This window comes from Phacochoerus africanus, chromosome 2 (genome assembly GCF_016906955.1).
Source record: "Phacochoerus africanus isolate WHEZ1 chromosome 2, ROS_Pafr_v1, whole genome shotgun sequence".
Classification (NCBI taxonomy): Eukaryota; Metazoa; Chordata; class Mammalia; order Artiodactyla; family Suidae; genus Phacochoerus; species Phacochoerus africanus.
The window spans coordinates 155,191,198-155,215,530 of record NC_062545.1 but is presented as its reverse complement, the minus strand read 5'-3'; the positions used below and the strand labels follow the sequence as shown (position 1 = coordinate 155,215,530).

Sequence of the window (24,333 nt, the reverse complement as noted above, 5' to 3'; positions counted from 1 at the left end):
TTTATTTCTTCCTCTTTGATTTTTGATTACAGAGCTTTGCCCCAAAGCCTGAGAGCTGAATCTCATGGTGATATGCGCTCTCAAGCATCTCCTCCCTGGCTTAGCAAAAGGAAAGCAAGTCAATAAAAACAACCTTGACCCAGGTTCTGGTAACTATTCCACTTTTAGACTCCCATTAATTTCACCCTTGAGAAGTGCAGGGACCATAACCTTGCTTTCCTTGAGTCTTAAAATGCATGTTATCATCTGCCTTCTCTACATGCTATTTTATTTCATTAAGGAGTAAGATTTCCAAACCTTTAAAATGTTTTGTTTTCCTGGATTGGCTACAGTATTCTTATAGATACTATTTAATACTTTTTCTTAAATGACAAACTGCTGAAATGTAACATTTCACAGAACCCTTCTTTATTCTCATACATGTATATTGTGTGTGTGTCTATACATGTGTACTCATATACACAGTTATATGGATGGGGAAACTTGCATGACTTGTTTCTGAGCTTGTCAGAATGGATGTTAAGAGAGTGTATTACTTATTAATATTATTTATTATTATCTATTAATAATTATTTATTAAATCTTTAAACAGTAGATGTGAAAGAATTTTTTCTTATTTTTCTACATCACTTAAAAAAAACAAAACAGGAGTTCCAGTTGTGGCTAAGCAGGTTAAGAACCTGACACAGTGTCCGTGAGGACACAGGTTCAATTCCTGGACTCACTTAGTGGGTTAAGGATCCTGAATTACCACAAGCTGCAGCATAGGTTTCAGATGCAGCTCAGATACTGTGTTGCTGTGGCTGTGTCGTAGGCCATCAGCTGCAGCTCCATTTTTACCCCTAGCTTGGGAACTTCCATATCCCCTGTGGCCCTAAAAAGAAAAAAAAGAAAAAACAAAACAAAACAACAACAACAACAACAACAACAACAACAAGAGAAATGCTACTTGTGGAAAAAGCTCTAAGAATCTGGCAAGGACAAAACATGCCAGTATGTATTGGTGACCCTTAGAACAGGAGTGTAAGAAAGAGTCTTTGGTCTCTTAGCCCTGTTTTGGAATTTCCTTTGACAGGCAAATACGCCTTTTAGATGATGTCTTCCCCATCCATCACTTTTCACCTGTCACTAATACATAAGCCAGTGTCACTTCCCTTGTTTTCTCCCTTCCTTCTGAATTTGGCATAGGTAACACCCAAGCCAAAATGAGAGTATGAAGATATCTTAACATAGATTATAAAATATAATTGCATAATACATGGATTCCTATGCCTTTCAAAGCATTAAGTCAAGCAAAGTAGGTTAAAATAGAGCCAAAGCTCTCTATTTTTCCATATATTTAAAGCAATTCTCATGAATCCTACTTCACTCATCTCCATGTCTAAATATTCTGACTTACCTCCTTCAAGGTAAGTAAACTTCAAATTCTCCCTTTTCACTGAATCTGTCCTGAATTTCCTGGTTGAAAGTAAATTCTATCCTCTGAAATGTAATAGCACTTATTTTTTGTTTTAAACTAGTTTGCAGTACACAACTTTTATCTCCCCAAATACTCTGCATACCATTTAGAGCTAAGATCCATGTCTTTCTAGCTTCCACACCACAAACATTACTTTGAATATAGTAGGTTATCAGTGAAGACTTGATGAGGGAATTAATGGATAAGAGAATTCAGGTCCCACAAATTAGCACAGGCATTTCTACAAGCCAGAGCTGGGCTACTTTCCCCTTTCTTGCTTTAAATAAAATTTAAAACCTGAGATCAAGCCAATATTAGAACAAAAGCAAGTGGCAAGAGAAAAACAAAAAATTGACATTAACAGGAGTAGAGATAAAAGCCATCTAAGATGGAGCCTCCTCCCACCCAAGAAAGAATGAAACCTTTACAAGGAGAGAGTGAAGAACATCCCATGTCCAAGCTGAGATAGGGGCTGGAGCATGGAAGATTGAAGAGTGAGGATCTATATGATACAGCAACACAGAGCACCTAACCACAGAGAGTTTGGGTACCTGACCTCTACTATACACGTGAGCTAAGAGAGGAAGCACGTCCGCTGCTCCCACATCAATAACACACCTGTCCTGCATCTCAGGTCTCCCCACACACACCTATGCCGTCTCCAGTCTTTAACACAAATCTTCCCCCAATTCAATGAGAGCATCCTCTAATGCTACAGCCTCAGCTTCTGTCCCGTCCATAAGTATTTTCTTAGTTAACCATCTTCTGACCATCCAGACTACTCCAAACTGATATTTTCAGTCCTAAACTTTCTTTTGGTTTGCCATTCCATAATTTCAACCACTAGCTGATCAAAGGTTACTTTACAACTCAATGCATCTGAAATTGGACTTATTTCCTCCCTTCCAAGCAAAGCTAGTCTCCTAGTTTCCCATGTTTTTACATGAAAGCATCATTTTTCAGTACCTGAGCCATTCTCTGTCCCCTGCATGAATTTTAGACTCCCCTGTGCCCTTGTCCATGCTATCAACACCCCCAGAGATGCCCTTTCTCTCCATTTTCTCTCCTTCCCTCACCCCAGTTTATCTTTAAAAATTCCTTCCAAGTCTTCAAGGTCCAGCATGACCTGGTCCTCCCTGGAGCCTTCTTGTTCACTCTGCTGGAGTCAAGGTCCCCTTCATCTCATTTCTGGCTTTTTGGAAACATCGACTGGTTTCAATCTGGTGCCACGACTTGGCAGCTTAGCAACCTTGAGTTGGTTAATGACCCTGAATTTCAGTTTCTTCAGCTCAGTAGTAGTTGACATGATACCCTACCTGCCCCCCACCCCACCTGCCCAGTGTTTTACAAGTATTAAACAAGAGGACATGCATTTACTTCATACACAGTAGGCACATAATAAAAGTTAGTCAGTGGAGTGTTTGAGTGGGCTGCCCATGGTGGGGAGGGCATTTCCTTTGCTTTAACTGACTAGTAAGGCCAGAGACATATGGGTTACAGTAACCTCCTCACCACCCCACTTCCGCCACACACTCTGCCATGGAAGGGCTGCCTTTGCAATGTTATCTTCCAAGCCTTCTCAGAACATTTTCCCATTATTACCACTAAATGCTCTAAATTAGTTACTAATTAAGAAATGCTGGCTCCACACATTTTAACAGTGTTGCCTTAACAATATCATTTATCCAGAATAAGATGTCCAATTGCTCTTCAACTCTACGCTGAAAACTCAAGAGTAAGGGAGAGCCAAAAGGACAAACAATGATTGACATCTCCTCATGTGAGAGCCCCAGATGAATCCTCTGTCCCCCAAGCTGTCACTCTATCCAGTGGACACATATGAAGCATATGAAGTTGTAGAACTCAGACAGATTACTAGAACTCACTTCCCGTCAGTGTCCTTACCTGCAAATCAAGGTTACATCCACATCCAAGTGTGCAGGGAGATTAAATGAAAAGACTTAGGTAAGACACTGACCAAGTTCCTCGCACATTACAAGCTTTCAGTAAAGAGGAGAAATCAGTATATTTAGAGAGTACCCTAAATTCTTTTATCTTTTTTAAGATCCCACAATCTATTATGCAGATTAAGTTCTGGTTTCCAAGTCCATTCCTGAACTTTCAGAAGAGGTCAAGCTACCTGTTTTCATTTTTTTCCAATAAAAATTGTACATATTTAAGGCATATACAACATAACAATATGTGGAATGATTACTATAATCAAGCTAATTTATACATCTTTTCTTATATAGTCACATTTTTTTGTTTTTTTTTGGTTTTTTTGGTGATCAGAGAACCAAAAATCTACTCTCTTGGTAATAATACAATACAGGAGTTCCCGTCATGGCGCAGTGGTTAACTAATCCAACTAGGACCCATGAGGATGCGGGTTCGGTCCCTGCCCTTGCTCAGTGGGTTAACGATCCGGCGTTGCCTGAGCTGTGGTGTAGGTTGCAGACGCGGCTCGGATCCTGCGTTGCTGTGGCTCTGGCGTAGGCCAGTGGCTACAGCTCCGATTCGACCCCTAGCCTGGGAACCTCCATATGCCACGGGAGCAGCCCAAAGAAATAGCAAAAAGACAAAAAAAAGAAAAAATGCAATACAATGTTATTAACTGTGGCCTTCATGCTGTACATTGGGTCTCTAGACTGATTCATCCTACATAACTTCGACTCTATACTCTGACCAAGATCTATATCCCCAGTTCTCCATCTCACCTCTCTGGTAATCGCTGTTCTACCTGTTTTCTTTCTTTCTTTCTTTTCTTTTCTTTTCTTTCTTCTTTCTTTCTTTCTTTCTTTCTTTCTTTCTTTCTTTCTTTCTTTCTTTCTTTCTTTCTCTTCTTTTTTTTTTTTTTTTTTTGTCTTTTAGGGCCGCACCAGCAGCATGTGGAGGTTCCAAGGCTAGGGGTCCAATAGCAACTGTTGCCCCTGGCCTACGCCAAAGCCATAGCAACATGGGATCCAAGCCGCGTCTGCAACCTACACCACAGCTCATGGCAACACTGGATCCTTAACCACTCAGCAAGGCAGGGATCGAACCCCCATCCTCATGGGTCCTAGTCGGGTTCGCCAACCCCTGAGCCACCAGGGGAATTCCTGTTCTACCTATTTTCAATTGGTTGTCCTTTGGCAGAGATCCGAATACCTGACTTGGGACCCAAACTACAAAAGCTTGCAGGGAGGGAAGCCCATCTTGTTCTGGCCATGGTGCTCAGGACATGTGTTGAATAGCTTATTCATAAGACTATTGCCTATCCTCTCCTTCGCTTTTATGGCCAATCCAAAGTGGACTCCCTACTAAAGACCTGCAGACAGCATTTGACAGGTGGCTGCACACAATAGCAAATGAGATCTTGAGTGGCAAAATGGAATCTTTAAAATGTAAATATTTAAAGAGATTTTGCTAATCAACACTCTTAAGTCTCACCAGTCAGTATATACAAAATTATTCTTGAGCTTAGCTACACTTAAAGAGAATGGGAAAACTAACACATGGACATTTTTCTTACCTCATGACCATTAGATACTCCTTATATAATACTATAAATTGTTCTTTTATAATATGGAAAAAGCGCTATATCAGGTAGCATATAATGTGCTCAGCTAGATGTCTACTTAGGATATAATTTGAGAAACACCAGATAAGAAACACAGAGTTCCAAATTATTTCCTTCCCTAGACACTCTCTGACATTTAAAAATTTTGTCATTAGTCATTTTGTGTCAAAATCATAGGAAATAATAATAGTGACAATACTAATAATACCTACCATTCCCTAACTACCATGAGCTAAGTTCTATATCTGTATAATCCCTAAACCACTCAACAAAGAGAACAGTATTATTAACTCAATCTACTACTCAGGAACCTGATATTCCAGGGATTGAGCAGTTGATGTGAGGTTATGAAAGAAGTAAAGGCTGTAAAACCCAAGTTTTTCCAACATACCATATCCAATCCATGTGGCTATTATTGAGAGGACTAACTCAAACCACAATCACTGGTAGACATAGCAGAAAATACCTCAAGAGATCATTTGATTCTTTTTGAAATGACAGCTTGAAATTTTTGAAGCATCCTTTCTAGTGAAACTTGGATGAAGCAAAAAATGGAGCCAGTGCTTGAACCCTGCCCGGGATTCACTAATAAATCTAGATTTGGTGTTACAGAAAGGACTCTGAACATGCAGGGTTGAGACGCTGAGCCTAGCAAAATGAAATAGGACTATATTGCTGAGATGGAGCACAAAAAGGGATGTGTCTGGCTCCTGAGCCCAAACATTGCCAACATCAGTTTAATCTAGGCTCAAGTTATTGTTAAGACAATAGTGCTTTCTCCCATGACACTCAACTTCACAATACATTTCTTCTAATCAGAATGATAGCACCTCAGGAAAAATGAAATTGATTCACAGTATTATTTAGTATTATATATTGAAACAATATTATAGAATCAAGAAATGGAATTTAAAATGGTACAAAAATATGATAAAGCATTTCACAGTTGTTGTAGATGGATAAAAAGTTAAATAACATTTTCACTTACCTGATGGAACCACCTGTATCATCTTTTTCCAGGGTCCGTGAGGGAAAGTATGAAGAGAGCAGGAATAGAAGCCAATATCTGCCTCAGAGGCATTATGAAAGGACAGGCTCATATCATTAGAGGCATTGGTTGAATTTGAAAAGTAAACCCTGTCAGCATAGGGCTTTCTCACAATCACACCGTAAGTAGGGTTGAAAATGGCTATGGACTCTCTCTCCATCATATTGATCTTGAACCACTCCATTTGGGTTAAAGTGTTCATTGATGGATACACACATTCTAGGGTCATATTCTCAGCAAGTTTAACAGTTGTGTCCCAAAATACTTCTTCACATAGAGCTGAAAAAAACATCATCTCATTAATTCAATTAGACTTGATGATTAAAACACCAAATAGACATCTTAAGCTTATTCTAATCTTTCTAAGACCTAGCAAGATAGCAAACTGAGATCATGCTAAAGGCTAACAGTCTCTACCTTAGTCTATAAAGGCTTCCACTGCTCATAATTGGTATTTTCAACTTGTAGTTTTTCTGAACAAGTAAGAAATTATCTAAGCCAACTAAAAGCATTATAAATTCTGAACATGTCACACTGTAAGACTAAAAAAGGAATAAATTCTTTAAAAGAAGACATTATCGTTACCTTTGTACACATAAAGAATAACCAAGAAGAAAGTAAGATAATCCATCTTTGGAACCTGTTTGGGAGGCCGATCTATAGAAAGACAATTTTTATCGTGTTACATGCAGAGCCTGGCACGATGCAATGTTTCCTTCCTCTCAGATTCTATCAGCAGTGTCTTCTTTATCTGAAGTATGAACACAGGAAAAGGGTCTGAGCTTCAAAGTCAGGTTTATTCTCATACAAGGATGGGCAGATTTAAATTTCTTCTCTCTCGGGGAAATAGCTTATTGTCAAGCTTTCATCTTCCACAGAGATTCATTCATCGAAAAAACATTCTCTGAGTGTGTGCTCTGTGCCCAACTCTGCTCTAGGCTATGAGGATACAACAGTAAATTAAAAACAAACAAACAAACAAAAAAAACTCTTGCTATAATGGAATTTACAGTCCAGTGGGAGGACACAGAAACTAAAATAAAGAGGTACAAAATATAGTTTGGTGGTAAGTGCAGGAAGAAAAACAAAGCAGAGAAGTGGGGACAGGGCTAGGGGTGGCTTGTTTTCTCTTAGACAGAAAAACAGGGAAGTCTTCCCTGAGCATGTGAGATTGGAGCAGGGTCGGAAGGCCATGTGTAGGGGCCCGTGGCTCCACCAGCATGGACAGCCCACAGGGCATGGCCTCCCTGTGACCTCTACCTCTTTGTTGTCCTTAGGCCTTTGCTTCAGGGTAATGAAAGGACAATTGAAGGCCCTCCAGATACCAAAGTATTGTGGCTCAGGGCATATACAAATTTACCATTATTGTTATTTTTTTTAATTTATTTTATTTATTTATTTATTTATTTTTGTCTTTTTCTAGGGCCACACCCAAGGTGTATGGAGGTTCACAAGCTAGGGGTCTAATTGGAGCTGTAGCCGTCGGCCTATGCCACAGCCACAGCAACGTGGGACCTGAGCCACATCTTCGACCTACACCACAGCTCAAGGCAAGGCTGGATCCTTAGCCCACTAAGCAAGGCCAGGGATCGAACCCGCAACCTCATGGTTCCTACTCGGATTCCTTAACCACTGAGCCATGACGGGAACTCCTTATTGTTACTTTTTAAAAAAAACTTTTTATTTTGAAATAACTATAGAGTCACAAGAAGTTGCAAAAATAGTACAGAGAAGATCTGTGTACCCTTCACCCAGTTTCCCCCAGTGATTACATCTTATAGTAGGTTCCTCATTGCTCCCTTCTCTCTCTTGTAAAATAATAGTTCTGTTTCCTAAGAGCTTGCTGGAAACACATTAACATGTCAGCATAAAAATATTCAATTGCCTCTATAATAAAAGAGATTGTAAGAATGCATTTGGTTCCTGATGAGAGGATTGAAATAAAAGGTGGGTAAAAATTGAGAAAAGGGAACTGCTTCCCACAATTCTGCCTAATGCAACTGTGAACCTCCTATGTAATTTCATTCAAAAGTTTATCAGTAGGTGTCTGTTCCTGAACATTAGTATCAGTGTGGGCATTTCATCAGGAGATATGAAATGAAGTATGAATCAAAAATGTAATGATGATCAGGAGTTCCCACTGTGGCTCCGTGGGTTAAGGACCCAAAATAGTCTGAGAATTCGAGTTCAATCCCTGGCCTCACTCAGTGGGTTAAAGATCCAGAGTTGCCACAAGCTGTGCCATAGATCACAGATGTAGCTCAGATCCGGTGCTACTGTTGCTGTGGCACAGGCCTCAGCTGCAGCTCTGATTCATCCCCAAGCCTGCGAACTTCCACATGCTGCAGGTGTGGCTGTAAAAAGAAAGACAAAATAATGACAATCAGAACAAAATTATAATGTGGCCATATAATAATATACAGTGTTGCTTTATGTTTACATAGCATTCTATTTTCTAAAACCTTTCACATCTATATTAGTTGTGCCTGTGACGGCTTTGTGATATAGTCAAAAGCGATACCTGTCGGAGTTCCCGTCGTGGTCAGTGGTTAACGAATCTGACTAGGAACCATGAAGTTGCAGGTTTGATCCCTGGCCTTTCTCAGTGGGTTGGGGATCCGGCGTTGCCATGAGCTGTGGTATAGGTCGCAGATGCGGCTTGGATCTTGTGTTGCTGTGGCTCTGGTGTAGGCCGGTGGCTACAGCTCTGACTCGACCCCTAGCCTGGGAACCTCCATATGCTGCGGGAGTGGCCCAAGAAAATGGCAAAAAGACGAAAAAAAAAAAAAAAGAGATACCTGTCATTTCTTTTTGTCATTCACTTGTTTTGCAAGTAATTCAATGAAACAATTTGCACAGGAGAAAGACATGGTCTTTGCTCTTTAGTCATGCATAATGTATTGGGCCAGGCAGATTAAAGGAACAATTATTGTAATAAAACTAGATCATCTCTATGCAAGCCATTTGGTCAAATTTTACAATATCCTAGAGAGGAACAGTTCCTTCCAACAGGTTTGGGAAAGATTTCATAGGAAAAGCACACCACACCCTGGTTCACTTTCAACCTGAATAAGACTTTCCAAGTAGAGAAATTGGAAGAGGAGATAAATATGCAACAACATGGGGTATTTTCAAGAAATGATGTTACTGCAGTCTAGGGAGTGGGAAAGACAAAAATGAAATTGGGTCTGGATTGAAAGTGTCTTGAATGGCATCCTTGATGCCTTCAAACTTGGCATCTTGCTTCTATATGTTACTCTAGTACCAAGCAGTTTCCTGGGACAAGTGTCTATGGTGTAAATACTCATAGCTCTGGAAGGAACTTTTAAAAAAATCCTTGTAGCTGGAGCAATTATGGGGAAATAGGGACAGAAAATGAAAAGAGATTAGATTGTGTAGATAGATGTGGTGAGGTTATCATGTTTGCCATCATCGACTTTCTGATATAATTCTAAGAGCAAGTGGAAGCTATTGGAGGCTTTTAGCCACTAGAATTATATGATCTGATTTATATTCTTAGAAAGGTAGCTGAATATCACTCATGATGAGAGAGAGGAGAGGGTAGAGAAAGAGGGGAGGGGGTTGGAAGGAAACCTGTTTTCCTAACATGGAATGTAAATAATTTCCTTTACACTAATTGGGTCTGCTCAGTCTACACTTGGTTTCTCCACCTCCACTCCCTAAATTAGCCATAGTTGTCAGTGGAATGGCTAAGTTTTGTCATAATGTCTCTGTGAGGTGGAAGAAGTGGATACCCAAACCCATGTAGGTTTTTGTTGGGAGTAAGAAGAGGAAAATGGGTGTCCCAATCAAGGTCCAGTTAGGAAAATAAAGCCCATACTCATTGGCTCAATAGAAGGTACTTTATAATAAAAACTGCCAGTGAGGGTTAAAGGAGAGCAAAAAAGTGAAAGAGGAGCATAAGGAGAAATCCATTTCTGCCCTTAAGGTTAGAAGGTCTATGAGGGTCCAGGACTGCTCATTTTGGAGGCTGCCTGACTGAAGTTGAGACCATGGAGGAAATGAAGCCCTTCCAAAGACGTCTGCTAGAAAAGATCGAGGAATGGACCCACAAGAAAAAAAAAAAAAGGCAAATGACAGGTGAGAAAACTGATCCCCATTCACCGCCACTACTTACATTGTACTGGTACTTTTAGCCAGAGCAATTAAGCAAGAATTTAAAAAGCATCCAAATTGCAAGGGAAAAAGCAATATACAGGTTCAATATAATCCTTATCAAAATTTCAATGGCCTTTTTTGAAGAAAGAGGCAAGCTGATCCTCAAATTCATATAAAATCACAAAGGTAACTTGAAAAAAATAAAAAGTTGAAGGACTAACACATTTTTATTTCACAAATGAGTACAAAGCTACAGTAATCAAACCAATGTGGTGCTGGCATAAGGACAGACATATAGACCAAGAGAATAGAATTGAGAATCAAGAAGTAAACCTGTATATCTACGGCCAATCGATTTTCAACAGGGTGCAAAAACTCTTTAATGGGGAAAGAATAGCCTCTTCAATAAATGGTGCTGGGACAACTACAACTACATAGTAATGCTCAAAAGAAAGTTGGACCCTTAGCTAACACCACATATAAAATTAATTCAAATGGATCAGCACCTAAATATAAGAGCTAAAATGGTAACACTCTTAGAAGACATAAGGGTAGAACTTCATATGACCTTGGATTCAGCAACGGAATCTTAGTTTTCACCAAAAGCATAAGCAACAAAAGAAAAATAAATTTGACTTTGTCAAAATTAAAAACTTTTGGAGTTCCTGTTGCGGTGCAGTGGAAACAAATCCGACTAGTATCCATGAGGATGCGGGTTCGATCCCTGGCCTTGCTCAGTGGGTTGGGGATCTGGCATTGCTGTGAGCTCAGGTCACAGATGTGGCTTGGATCCTGCATTGCTGTGGCTGTGGTGTAGGCCAGCAGTTATAGCTCTGATTAGACCCCTGGCCTGGGAACTTCCATATGCCACAAGTGTGGGCCTTAAAAGCAAAAAAAAAAAGGAAAAGAAAAGAAAAATCAAAACCACACAGGGGAATCACTTCACATCCACAAGGATAGCTATAATAAAAAATAAATAATATTAAAGAGAATGTATATAAATATAAGGCTGAGTCACTTTGCTATACAGCAAATATTGGGACAATATTGTAAATCAACTATACTTTAATTAAAATTTTAAATATAAGAAAAATAATAGTGTTGGCATGGATTTAGAGAAATTGAAACCCTTATGCATGGCTGGTGGAAATGTAAAATGGTACAGCTGCTGTGGAAAACAGTTTGGCATTCCTCAAAAAGTCAAACAGAATGACCATGTGACCCAGCAATTTTACTCCTAGGTTTATGCCCAAAAGAACTAAAATAAGTACTCAAACAAATACTTGTAGAACAATATTTATAGTGTCACAAGAGTCAGAAGGTGGAAACAACCCAAATGTCTACCAACAGAAGATTGGATAAATTGTGGTAAATCACACAATGGTATATTATTCAGCCATAAGAAGGAATGAGGTATTGATTAACACTACAGTGTGAATGAACCTTGAAGACATGATGCTGAGTGAAAGAAGGCAGACACAAAAGGTCACATACTGCAGGATTCCATTTACATGGAATATCCAGAATATGTATGTCCATATTGGCAGGAAGCAGATTCTTGGTTGCCAGGGAGTAGTAGGAGGGAGAAATGGGAAGTGACTGCTTAATGTAAGGGGTTTTTTGGTGGGGAATAATGAAAATGTTTTGGGGCTTGATAAAGGTAGTAGCTGCAGAACGCTGTGGATGTACGAATTTCCACTTAATTGTATACTTTAAAATAGTTAATTTTATGTTATATGAATTTCACCTCAATAAAAATAAACATTAACTGCTAGTGAAAGCAGGAGTCCAAATTCACCTCAGGCCTTTTCAACTAAAGAAGCCCCCACATTTTGCTGTTGGCCTTAAATTTATTGGCATCACTTAATCCCCCAGCCACTCTCGTCTGCAAATACACAGTGTCATGGTATATTCTAAGACCAGAGTCCAGGGGCACAGTCTTTGAGTCACAACTTTCTGACAACAGCTGGAAATAAATAATGCAGAAGAGCATAGTCCAACTTGTCAGATAAATGATTTATAACATAAAAAATTTAAACTTCATTTATAAGATAAATAAGTCCTAGGGATATAAAGTACAGCATGATACTATAATTAACCTTGATTTATGTTACCTATGAAAGTTGTTAAGAGAGTAAATCCTAAGAGTTATCTCACAAGGAAAAAAAACTTTTTCTGTTTCTATTTTTCTATTTCATCCGTGTTCACTCAGGTTATCGTGATATATTTCATGAGGTATGTAAGTCAGATCATTATGCTGCACACCTTAAACTTGTATAGTGCTACATGTCAACTATATCTCATTAAAACTGGAAGAAAAATAAGTGAATGAGAGAGGGGTAGGGGAGAAGTGGGGAGGAAAAAAATGAGGGTGAGGACTGGGTAAAGTTGTACAGGTGGAGAGGTAGGAGACACAGGGCCAAATCAGATGTCTGCTATGGTACACTGGTCACTGATTGTGGACCCTAACAGCATTAGCTGTAACATAGCCTCTTCTACTCATCAGCTCCTACTGTCAGGCCCTGAGTGAAGTGCCTCCCCTGGGAGGAAGGAATCAAGGGTGGAGGAGTAGGAGGGTTTCTGGGAAAGGGGGTTTGCTGATAATAACTTGCAGTAACTCCTGCATTCCCAGGGAATCTGAAGCCACCCTAGCTAAGCGGTGAAGAGAGCAGAAGTGCACCTGCATTCAGAACTCAGGAAGCTGGAGCTACCAGGTTTGAATGAAAGATGCCAAAAGACCTGGGGCTGAAGATCAAGTGCTTATAGCAACTTTGCTAAGGATGGTCCCTATTTATCAACATCTAACCAAGGCAAACAGAGACTGCACCAGAACTCTTTTTGTGGTGGAGGTGCCATTTCTGCATGATTTATGAGGGATTTTGGCCTGAGGTTTTTTTCCTAATAGAGCTGTCTGTATAAAAGAGCTTCATTCTCAAGGATGGCATTAATCAAAATATTCTGGATTTCTCTGCTGCTGAACACATCCCAGCAGACCACAGACGTGTGACTTCATCTCACAAGTTCACCTCTGACTGTGGGCCCCAAGGTGATCTGGGCTGGGGGACCATCTTTAGACAAGTCGTTTCCTTCTAGCCATTCCACAAGAGCTTCTCTACCTCCTAGCCTCACTGCTCTGCTCTCAGTGAGACGTTGTGCTCCCCAAATGCTGGCACACAGAGAAATCACTTCACATCCACAAATACTGAAATGGGGAGGGTCCTAGCCTCCACTCTGTTCCTCAGCCCATACTGAAACTCCCTGTGCACGGGAGTCCCTTCCTGCTCCTCACCAGCTCAGACAACTACCCACATGGCGGGAAGTAGAGGACTGGGAATCAGAGGGCTGCACTAAACTTTGGGAACAAGGGACTGGGACTGGGAAGGTCATGGCTGTGTGGTCTTTGTTCCTTCTCTTTTTTCAGAGGCCGGAGCTGACTGGTACCTTGGTGGAAGGTCCTAGGTGCTCAGAGGCTCCTGCTTCCAGCAAGACCAGTGGGAGCAGCATGATCTAGGTTTCTGCTCTGTGCCTCCCATGGTCTCTTTAAGAGAATCCTTCTAAAGAAGGGCAAGCCCCCTTCAGAGACATGCCCCCAGGAGTTCGACTACCTCTTGAGGGGCCATAAAAACTCACTTCCATTCAAAGTAGAGACTTCAGTTGGGCTCCAGTGGTAGCCTCCAGAACGAGCCAGCCCACTGCCCCATCTTTGGAAACAGTTCAGTGGGAACCCAGACAAACCCATCTGCCTCATATCATCTCTGGCTCTTTCTGTACCACAGTGGCGAGTTGCATCAGAGCCCACATGTCCTGCAGAACCGAAAATATTAACTCTCTGGCCCTTGGTAGAAACAGTTTGCCAGCCCTGGCCTAGGGCTATAAATATTTGGATAGCAAACCTTTATTATTGAAGCTCATCTTTGCTCAGACTTTCCTGAAGGAGGGAGGCAGGTTAAGCCTGATAGCCCGATACTGGGAAAATAGTTCAATTTTCTTATTCAGAAGACCCATACTATCAGATTTTCCTAAGAACAGACTGAGAAAAGAACTCTAAGTGACACTCTTACTAAACTATGCCCATCATTAAACTTACAGGTCTATAGTGATCAAACATTCTGCTAAGTTACAGCTATCCCCCGTGGCTCTTTTCCTTCTTATGTATCTGGTTGTCCTGTTGTAGCAACAGCCCCCATTCCCTGCACATTATTAATTTTAAAAGTGTGAACTCAGCCACATCCAGTCTTTTTTTCTAGAAGATTACTAACCTTGAGATGTGAGAGTTCTGCTTGCTCTGATGCTCCTTTCCCAGTGTGTGTCTTGGTTAAGGACTTCCTGTTTATCACGGCCTCTTTGCCTCACCCCCTTTCGGTCAAGGCAATCGCCCCATGTTGGCACCACAGGAGAAGCTGGGGCATTAGACCTAGGGCGTGGCTTTGAGCTGCTGTCTCCACCACAGCTCTCTCAGGTCGGAGCTGAAGTCAATCACTAATTTTTCACTAAGGAGGATTAAAATCACTCAAGAAGTGTCCCTGCTTCTTGAAGAAGTATCTCTACCATTTTAGCTACTCAGGTTCATTCCAAACTCAGATGCAGTTCTGTCCCTCTCTTTTCCCCTCTAAACTTCTATATTTTGAAAGGATGTACTTTCACTGTGAATGTTCTTACTCTGAATTGAAACTACACACAAAAAAACTCAAAATTGGTTACTTTGCCTTTTCTTCCCCATTTGTGTTCCTGCCAAAGCCTTTCAGAGTCAGAAGTCTCTTCAGTGCAGGAAGCTTATCTCTGCCCATATCTAAGCATGTTTCAACCCTACCTTCTAGATACTCTTTTCAGTTTTGATTTTTGAATCTACTCTTCTATGATACAAAAAGCACACAAGTTGGTGGTTTCCTAAGAACTGTCCCCACAAGTCTGTCAGCTTTGTTTCAGACACACAATCGTTTCTACATTGTTCCAGAAGACAGCAAAGTTAGTTTTATTTTTTCGTTTAATTTATGAGACAATAAAGGTTCCCTATTGGTTAAACCACCATGAAGGATTATGGCTAATCCTTTCTTTTAATTTATGAGACAATAGAGGTTCTCTATTGGTTAAACCACCATGAAGGATTATGGCTAAGGTTGAGTTCACGCAATTCATGAACGTACTGGGGAGAAAAGACGGCATCCAACAGAAGAGAAGGCATTTGCTGGGGGCTAACCTGCCCCGGACATTGAACTCTGAGTCACAGACTCTTCTGCAGACCACATGTATGCCTGAGAGCTTGGGAAAGACCATGAAATGCTGCCTTTGATCACATGAATATCTTTTAGGCACTTAATTATGGCACAGAAGAAGTTTCCTAAAACACCCGCCTGCCTCATGTCACTCCCTTCAATGCCTCACCATCCTCAAAAGAACATCCAACTTCTTACTGACTTACAAGGTCAGACACACTTGAACTCTGCCATTTTTCCCAGTCTCACATCTTACAACTTCGCTTACCCGCATCCTCCTTCCTAATAATTTAGACCTTGGGGAAGATATTCTGAAGGGCAGGACCTTTGCACATGGGCTTCCTCTGCCCTCCAGTCCATCTCAGCTCAGACATGCCTTATAAAGTCCTCTCCCTGAGCATCCCCAAGATGGGCTCAGTAATCTTCCTGTGAGTTCCCTAAGAACCCCAGCTATATCCTGACCGAAACATATCACATCCTTATAATTGCCATTTTTTTTGCTGCAATTCTTATGATACCTAAATAAATTCCTTAAAGGTGGGGATAAAGGCCCATCCAGTGCTCCATCCGCAGAGCCTTGCATGGTGCCTGGTGTGTGGTAGGTGTTCCATCAAAATTTGTTCAATGCGAGTGAAGCAATGACTACTGTTAGGTTTCACAGCATGTGATCTAAACACTAATTACAATCTGGAGTCTGTCCCATGTCCAATGTGTGAAATATTTTTTGCCTTTTTTCTCATCTATTTCTCCAATGAGTGACACAAAAATGCCTTGATCCAATCAACCCAAAGACAAACTTTCCCCTTTGGGGCCAACTCTTTCTCAAAATGACACAGTAATCCTTCAGTTGAACCTCAAATATTGGCTGAAACTGTCTTTATCTATCCAGACAACTCACCTCTCCATAAAAGGCACAGCCTATTGTAATGGTATGTGCTATTTACATCCATGGGGTCTATGTTTAAAAATCTGTTTTTCCTGACACAAAATCCAGACTTTTCTGGTTTTGGTATCAAGGTGATGGTGGCCTCATAGAATAAGTTTGGGAATGTCCTTTACACTACAATTTTTTGGAATAGTTTTAAAAGTTTAGGTGCTTTGTTTTGTTTTATGGCTACACTCGCAGCATATGCAAGTTCCAGGGCTAGGGACTGAATCTAAGCTTCAGCTGTGACTGATGCCACAGCTGTGACTGATGCCACAACTATGGCAACACCAGATCCTTTAACCCATTGGGCTGAGGATTGAATCCTCACTTCCACAAAAACCTGAGCCAATGCAGTCATATTCTTAACCCATTGCACCACATGGAAATTCCTGAAGGGTAGATATTAACTCTTCTCTATATGTTTGATAGAATTCACCTGTGAAGACATCTAGTCTTGAACTTTTGCTTGTTGGAAGTCTTTAAATACAAATTTCAACTTCAGTACTTGTGATTGGTCAGTCTGTTCATACTTTCTATTTCTTCCTGGTTCAGTCTTAGAAGATTGTACCTTTCCAAGAATTTGTTTATTTCTTCTAGGCTGTCCATTTTATTGGCAGATAGTTGCTTATAGTAGCCCTTTATGATCATTTATATGTCTCTGATGGCAGCTGTAATTTCCCTTTTTTCATTTCTAATTTGATTGACTTGAGCTTTCTTCCTTTTTTCTTGATGGGTCTAGCTAAAGGTTTATCAATTTTCTTTATCTTTTCAGAGTATTAGCTTTAATTTTTTTATTACTCAATGAATTTATTACATTTATAAGTGTAAAATGGTCATCACACTCCAATTTTATAGGATTTCCATCCCACTCAAAGTATTAGCTTTTAGTTTCTTTGATCTTTTCTATTGTTTTCTTCATTTTTATTTCTGCTCTGATCTTTGTGATTTCTTTCCTTCTTTTCTCTTTTCTTTCCTTTTTATGATTTCAAAATTCTGAGTTTTGTTTGTTCTTTCTCTAGTTGCTTTAGGTGTAAGATTAGGTTGTTTTGGGGGGATTTTTCTTAGTTTCTGTTTATAGCCTGTATTGCTATAAACATCCCTCTTAGAACTTCTTTTGTTGTGTCCCATATGTTTTGGGTCCTTGTGTTTTCATTTTCACTTGTCTCTAGGTATTGATTTAATTTCCTCTTTTGTTTCTTCAGCGATCCATTGGTGGTTTAGTAGCATATTGTTTAGTCTCTACATGTTTGTGTTTTTTGCATTTTTTTTCTAGTCTCATAGCATTGTGGTTGGAAAAGATGCTTGATATGATTTCAATTTTCTTAAATTTACTGAAGCTTTATTTGTGACCCAGCATATGATCTATCCTGGAGAATGTTCCATGTGCACTTGAGAAGAATGTGTATTTTTGGTACTCCTAGATGGAACATTTTATAAATATCAATTTAGTCCATCTGGTCTAATGTATCATTTAAGACCATAATTTGAAAAGATACATGCACCCCAATGTTCATTGCAGCATTATTTACAATAGCTAAAATGTGGAAGCAACATAAATATCCACTGACAGAGGAATGAATAGACATGGTATATGTGTGTGTGTTATTATATATATAATAATGGAATATATATATATACATATATATATATATATGACTATTTACTCAGCCATAAAAAAGAATGAAACAATGCCATTTGCAGCAACATGGATGGAGCTGGAAATTAGCATATTAAGTGAAGTAACCTAGGGAAAGATGAACATTCTATGAGAACACTTATATGTGGAATTTTAAAAATGATACAAATGAACTTATTTATAAAACAGAAAGAAACTCACAGATTTTTGCGGGGAGCTGAGAAAATGCAAGGACTCAAAAAAGGACCTTGCCTGATGGCAGAAAAACCTGAAGGCAGGTTCTTAACCAAGAAATGGAGCCCACCTGAACGGTACAAGCTGAAGGTGAGCTTTTGGTCAGGAAAAAAGCTCACCTGAATGGTGCATGGCAAAGGTGGGCCTCTGGTCAGGATGAAAGCCTACCTGCATGGTACAAGCCGAGTGCAGGCCTCAGGTTACACAGCTCTTACTGTGATGTTGATGGGGAAGAATTAAGGCTTTCCTGGGAAAGCAATTTCCATGTTTGCACTGGAAAACATGGATTGTTTCTTGGGTGACCTAGAATTTCCTGCTATTTCATTTGTTATTCAGTTTTTCTCAGTCTTTCCTGATCATTTACTTATCATTCTTATTTCCCATTCTTATTTTCCTGTGGTGATTTGTGATTTAACAAAATTACAACAATAATATAATAAGACTTTCATCCTGAAGGACTTTCCCCTATTTAAATCCAACTTAGTTAAAACATAGTGTTTATCTATTAATTAGTTACACAGTAAACTTTAGAATTAGGATTTTAATGAGGTTCATAGAAGTTAGACATATATTATTCTTGACCAAAAGACACCTAGGTATGAGTTATAGAAGCTTTTAAGTGATATCTAGTTAAGTTGGTTTATATTTTCTTACACTGTCTCCCTGCCATAATGCTTTAAAGATAAGCACCAGTCTAAAAACAAGATTTGTGAATGCCGAATTCTTGTGTCTGTGAACTCTTCAAATTGTAAAGACTGGCTGGCCATGGGACGATTTGTACTGTCTCCTCCTTTCCATGATGTATTGTACCTAACTGCCCTTAAATTGTACTCACAAGTTTAGTTAAGATAGAGATCTTAAAACATGATGTATTGTACCTAATTGCCCCTAAATTGTACCCACTAAGTTTAGTTAAAACAAAGATCTTAAAACATGATGTATGGCTGCTATACCATGTAATAGTTGACCAATGTACTTTTAACACTGTGATGTAATCTGTAGCAAAAAGCTGTCTATATAATCAACCACTTATGCCAATAAAATTTGAGCAGTCCAGCACCCTGAAAGAAGGGACAAATAGGCTGTCTGCGTGATTGTACATTCGCTGACGCTGCATCCCTCTCCTATCGGGGAAAAGGCGTACGCTCCCTGGCCGCCAGAGCTGGCCTCCGGCAGATTTTGAAAACAAACTTATGGTTACCAAAGGGGAAATGTGAGGGAGGGATGGATTGCGAGGTTGGAAGTGGCAAAAATACTGTGGAATATGGAATGGATGGTCAATGAGGACCTGCTGTATATAGCACAGGGAACTCTACCCCATAATCTACAATAACCTATATGGGAAAAGAATCTGAAAAAAATGGATGTGTGTGTAACTGAATCACTTTGGTATATGGTATAAATTAATGCAACATTGTAAATTGATTATACTTTAATGAAATTTTTTAAAATGAAAAAAAATCCGTATTTATATAGACTAGGGGCTTTTCAATTGTTCTTTTACCATCAATTCCTAATTCTTCATCTACATGCAAACACACACACATCATCATCAATAGCCTCAGCATCACCCATATCCCACAATCAATTTTTTGCTATTATTAAGGAAGGAAAGATGGATACAGCTTTTATTGCTCCTCTGTAGGGCCCATGTTGAGCTTCTTCTTGGGGCTCTTGAACGCTTGTAATATAAAGAACTGATACAATCTGCTTTTCACCTACTCCTGAAGTGACACAGCTTTCTCAATATTTTGGCCCCAGGAAGGCAAAATTGTTCTTCTCAACATGAGTCTACCTGATCTTCCTGAGCAAATAGGGGAATTGCTAAAACATCACATGATCAACAATGAATCCAAAAAACAAACGATAATAACAACCTAAGCAAATGAAACTGGCTTTTGCCTCAAGAGAATTGTTGTTCTAAGGGTTCCAACCAGAAGGAAAAGAGTGAAGACAACGAAAATCAGTGGGGCAGGATGAAGGGAAGCTACTGCTCAGAGAGATAAACAAAAGTCCTCTCTCCAAGCTTTGTAGTGACACTTATTAAGTGCCTTTTCAACAGTTTAAAAGTAAAAACACTCCCTAACATTACTATTTGTTGACAGAAATAGAAAGCACAGCTAAAATCATCACATTGTTGGATGGAGCCTTAGACTAACCACTTCCTGCCTCTTTCCTCTAAGGTGGCCAGGGCACAAATTCATTATCCTAACAAATAGTAAGTAAAGGGAAAAGCAAACATTTATCCTGCCTTTCCTGTACAATTTGCATTTTAGGGTGACCTAAATTTTTCTTTATAGAAAAATTCTGCTACAAAGTGGGGAAAAAAATAGATATTTTCAAATCACTATTTGGCAACCCTATTAAAATGATAGATTGAGACAATTGTTACCAGATGCTAAAGCACTGGGTGAAAGGTTAATGGGAAATTTATAAAGACATATACTTGTGATTGACAATAGCAGAGCCCTCTGATCAACCTTAACCTCATTAAGACAGTGCAACCAGACAGGAGGTGACTCCAGATATGACATAGTAGAAGGAATATAGCACCACCTGGGAAGAACTCTTACCAAAGTGATGGAGCCTGCATCCAGCCCAGTCTCTGGTGTCTGGGAAATACAGGGAATAGAAGGATAGGGACCATGAGGAAGCAATGAATTGAACACGGAAAGCAAGAGATAGGAAAGAACAAATGTCTCAGGTTGTTGTCAATAAATAAACAGCAATTATGATTAACATGAGAAAATATCACTTAATCTATTAAATGCCCCAAAGGCACTTGACAATTTTATTTTTTATTTTTTTGTCTTTTTAGGTCTGCACTTGTGGCATATGTAAGTTCCCAAGCTAGGGGTCAAATTGGAGCTGCAGCTGCTGGCCTACGCCACAGCCACAGCAATGCAGGATCCAAGCTGCATCTGCAAACTACACCACAGTTCATGGCAACGCCAGATCCTTAACCCACTGAGCAAGGCCAGGGATGGAACCTGCATCCTCATGGATGCTAGTCAGATTCGTTTCTACTGGGCCAAGACGGGAACTCCCACACTTGACAATTTTAAATAGGTTTTCCTGATAAAAAGAGGGATTTTTAAATTTAATTAGCATAATAAAAATTGATTAGAAACTAATGGAAAACCTGATAGTAAGATACTATATATAAAATAAATAATTTGAATAAGAAAAATAGAAGAATCTTAAGTTTATAAATAAGACAAGGATGACCACTATCCAATGCCACCACATGACATTGCTCTAGAAGTTTTAACTGATGTTACAAGTATTTTAAAAAGGAGTAGGAATTGTAAATATTTGAGTTATTATAAATTTACTATTACTTGTAGATGATCAACAATTGTATAGAGAACACAAAAGAATCAAATAAAAAAACTGATGAAAGAATAAATGAGATGTCTAGCAAAATATTTTATAAGGCTCAATAGCTTTATTTTATGTCATATCCAGAAGAGCAGCAAAAAGTACACATATATAAGTCTATGCACATACATATGTATGGATGAATATATAGAAATGTTCCTCAAGAATCTGTAGTAATTATACACCTCTGTGAATTCAATGAAAGGAAATAACATAAGTCTCGAATAAATGAAAGTAACACACTATGTTCCTCTATAGCCAGAAGCAAGTTAAGGAAAACATTTCAAAAATGTTTAAATTTGCCTGGAATTTTATAAGTTTTTACATTCTTGAGCAGGTCGAGCTGGGGAGACCCTTGAGATGGCAAAGGCCATGGGAGGCAGACGTGGCTACTTTTGTTTTTAGTGCTTAGTGTGGTTTGTGTGTAAGATTGTTCACAAAACAAAAATTTTTTCACTGAGCAAGAGCTTTGTTTAAATGCATAACAGAAAAGTGCATTTTTTATAAGAAGAAAAATGGAGTAAGTCACTTTGCACTACCAGATATTAAAATATATTTTAAAGTAATAACATGAAAGAATTGAAAATTCAGAAGCAGACCCCAAGAATTACAGATATTTAGGGGTTAAGGTTTGAATATAACTAGATAAAAAAGAACACTCATAACCTCATCCCCAGGCAGCCCCTGAAGGCTGGGAAATGGTGCTGAATGTGATTCTGGGGAACCTGAGAGACCTTCCCTCACTGTCCTTCTTACACCAACACCTTCCTGCCACATGTAATGCAGTGTATTTCTCCACCAGACCCCGTGTGGAGCAAGTGTTCTGTCATTACGGCCTATACAGTAGGTAAATATACCCCAACTCACACCCATTCATTCTGTGACCTGCTCCTGTCCATTATCCTTTTAAGTTGCTTCATTCTCAACTTAGAAGTAATTGGAGAGTTAGAATTAAGAACCCTGACCAATAACTCAATGGTTACAGCAGCACACATTCCAAATATAATAATAATTTTAATAAGAAAAATAGTCTAAAATGAGAGAATATGTTTTATAAACCTGAGAGTGGAGGTAGATTTTGGTTTTACATAAAAAATTTTGGATATTACAAACATATATCAAAATATATTGATACATATAATGTGTGTATATATTTATATACATATACCAAAGCCAGCGAAAATATGACAGTTTTTCTACCAAAAAACCTTAAAACTGTGGCATGGCAAATTTCACACACTAACAAAGCCAAAGGCAGGACAACTGGGAGAAGAATATATGAAAGTTACAAGACAGAAGTATGTTTTCCAAGTACAAAATACTTAAAAATCAATGACCAAAAAATCCCACAAATACTCTAATAGAAAACAAGCAATAGAGGTTAAACATCAATTCACATCAGGAGGACTATAAATAGAAAAATGTAAAAAGTTATTTAGTCTCACCAATTATAATAAATAAAAATTAAAACAATGACATAGTAATTATTGCATGTCAAATATGTAACTATATAAATGAAAGGAATGGTAGTGATCATTGTTTACAAGAGTGTATGGAAACATAAATGCCAGGTGCTGTGAGTGCAAGCTTAAACAGGTATGCATTTTCAAGAGTTCCCATTGTGGCATAGGGGGTTACGAACCCGACTAGTATCCACCACAATGTGGGTTCGATCCCTGGCCTCACTCAGTGGGTTAAGGATCTGGCATTGCTGTGGTTGTGGAGTAGGCTTGCAGCTGCACCTCCAATTCGACCCCTAGCTCAGGAACTTCCATATGCCCTAAAAAGCAAAAACAAACAAAAATAGATATGCATTTCTGTTATGTGCTCTAACACTTCAGATATGTGTTAGAGTTAAGCAATGACTTATTTTATCCTCTGACCCAGCAAGGTGGCCTCAATATATTTATCCTAAAGAACCATAAATTTAGCAAATTTAGCAAAGATCTGTGTTTTAAAATATGTAAGTATCTACTACAGCATGATTTCAAAGAATAAAAATTGAGAACAATCTACATGCCTTTCTTAGTGGACTGGCTCAATTAGTTGTGCTAAATCCTTAGGTAGGGATGCCCTTTGGCTGCTCAATGGTTATGCAGATCTAAATTTAGACATTCAAAATATCTGTAATATACCAATTAAAGAACTTTCTTCAACACACATACGCTCATAAAAACAGGACAGAGAATGATCCATTCTAAAAAGTTCCACACAGTCTGGGAGCCCACTCCCTCTTCTCACCTGGTTTGGCATTGCCAGGCCCAGCAGGCTGCCCTCAGGACTCCCTTTGGCCACTGTCTTCTTTCTCTTTCATTTATAAACCTCCCCCTCTCCTGATGACCTCAAGCTTTCAAGGAAATACATACTTGCACACACATTCTCAGGACTCCTGACCTGAGCTTCGGGCCCGGGTAAGTACTAAGTTCTTCCTTGGGAATTTGTTCTAAAGACTCCAGGAAGCAACACATGGCCACTCTCCAGGGATGGATGGGGGCCTGCAGATAATCACTATCTCTTCCCCACAGCCATTCCCTGACAGAGCTCATCCTTTCTCCTCTGCATCCCACATTACTTTGTGCTACTGCTATTGATAATATTCCCTCTGCATCATGGTTAGTTAGTGAAAGAGAGCAAGTTACTCCTCTGTGAGCAGAAGAATGTAGGCTTTGCAAAGAGACCTGAGGTCAAACCCAATACATCTCAGACTAGCTGTGGGGCGTCCAGTTCCCAGTACCGTGATGGCGGCACAGAGCCTG

The 24,333-nt window shown here is 39.4% G+C and overlaps 1 protein-coding gene across 3 annotated transcripts in view; it reads right to left on the bottom strand.

Moving 5' to 3' along the window:
• CD226 (CD226 molecule) overlaps positions 1 to 24,001 on the bottom strand; it is a 104,556-nt gene extending 80,555 nt beyond the window's left edge. The window contains exons 1-3 of one of the 3 annotated variants that reach the window (XM_047766978.1): positions 23,819 to 24,001; positions 6,652 to 6,817; positions 6,007 to 6,345 (exon numbers count right to left, since the gene is read on the bottom strand). In XM_047766978.1, coding sequence (XP_047622934.1) covers positions 6,007 to 6,345; positions 6,652 to 6,697 — 385 coding nt within the window. In that variant the 5' untranslated portion in view covers positions 6,698 to 6,817; positions 23,819 to 24,001. Of the gene's footprint in view, positions 1 to 6,006; positions 6,346 to 6,651; positions 6,818 to 14,444; positions 14,769 to 23,818 lie in introns of those variants that run through there. The other 2 variants (XM_047766977.1, XM_047766979.1) reach the window with 2 other exon arrangements.
• Between the last annotated feature and the right edge of the window lie 332 nt (positions 24,002 to 24,333).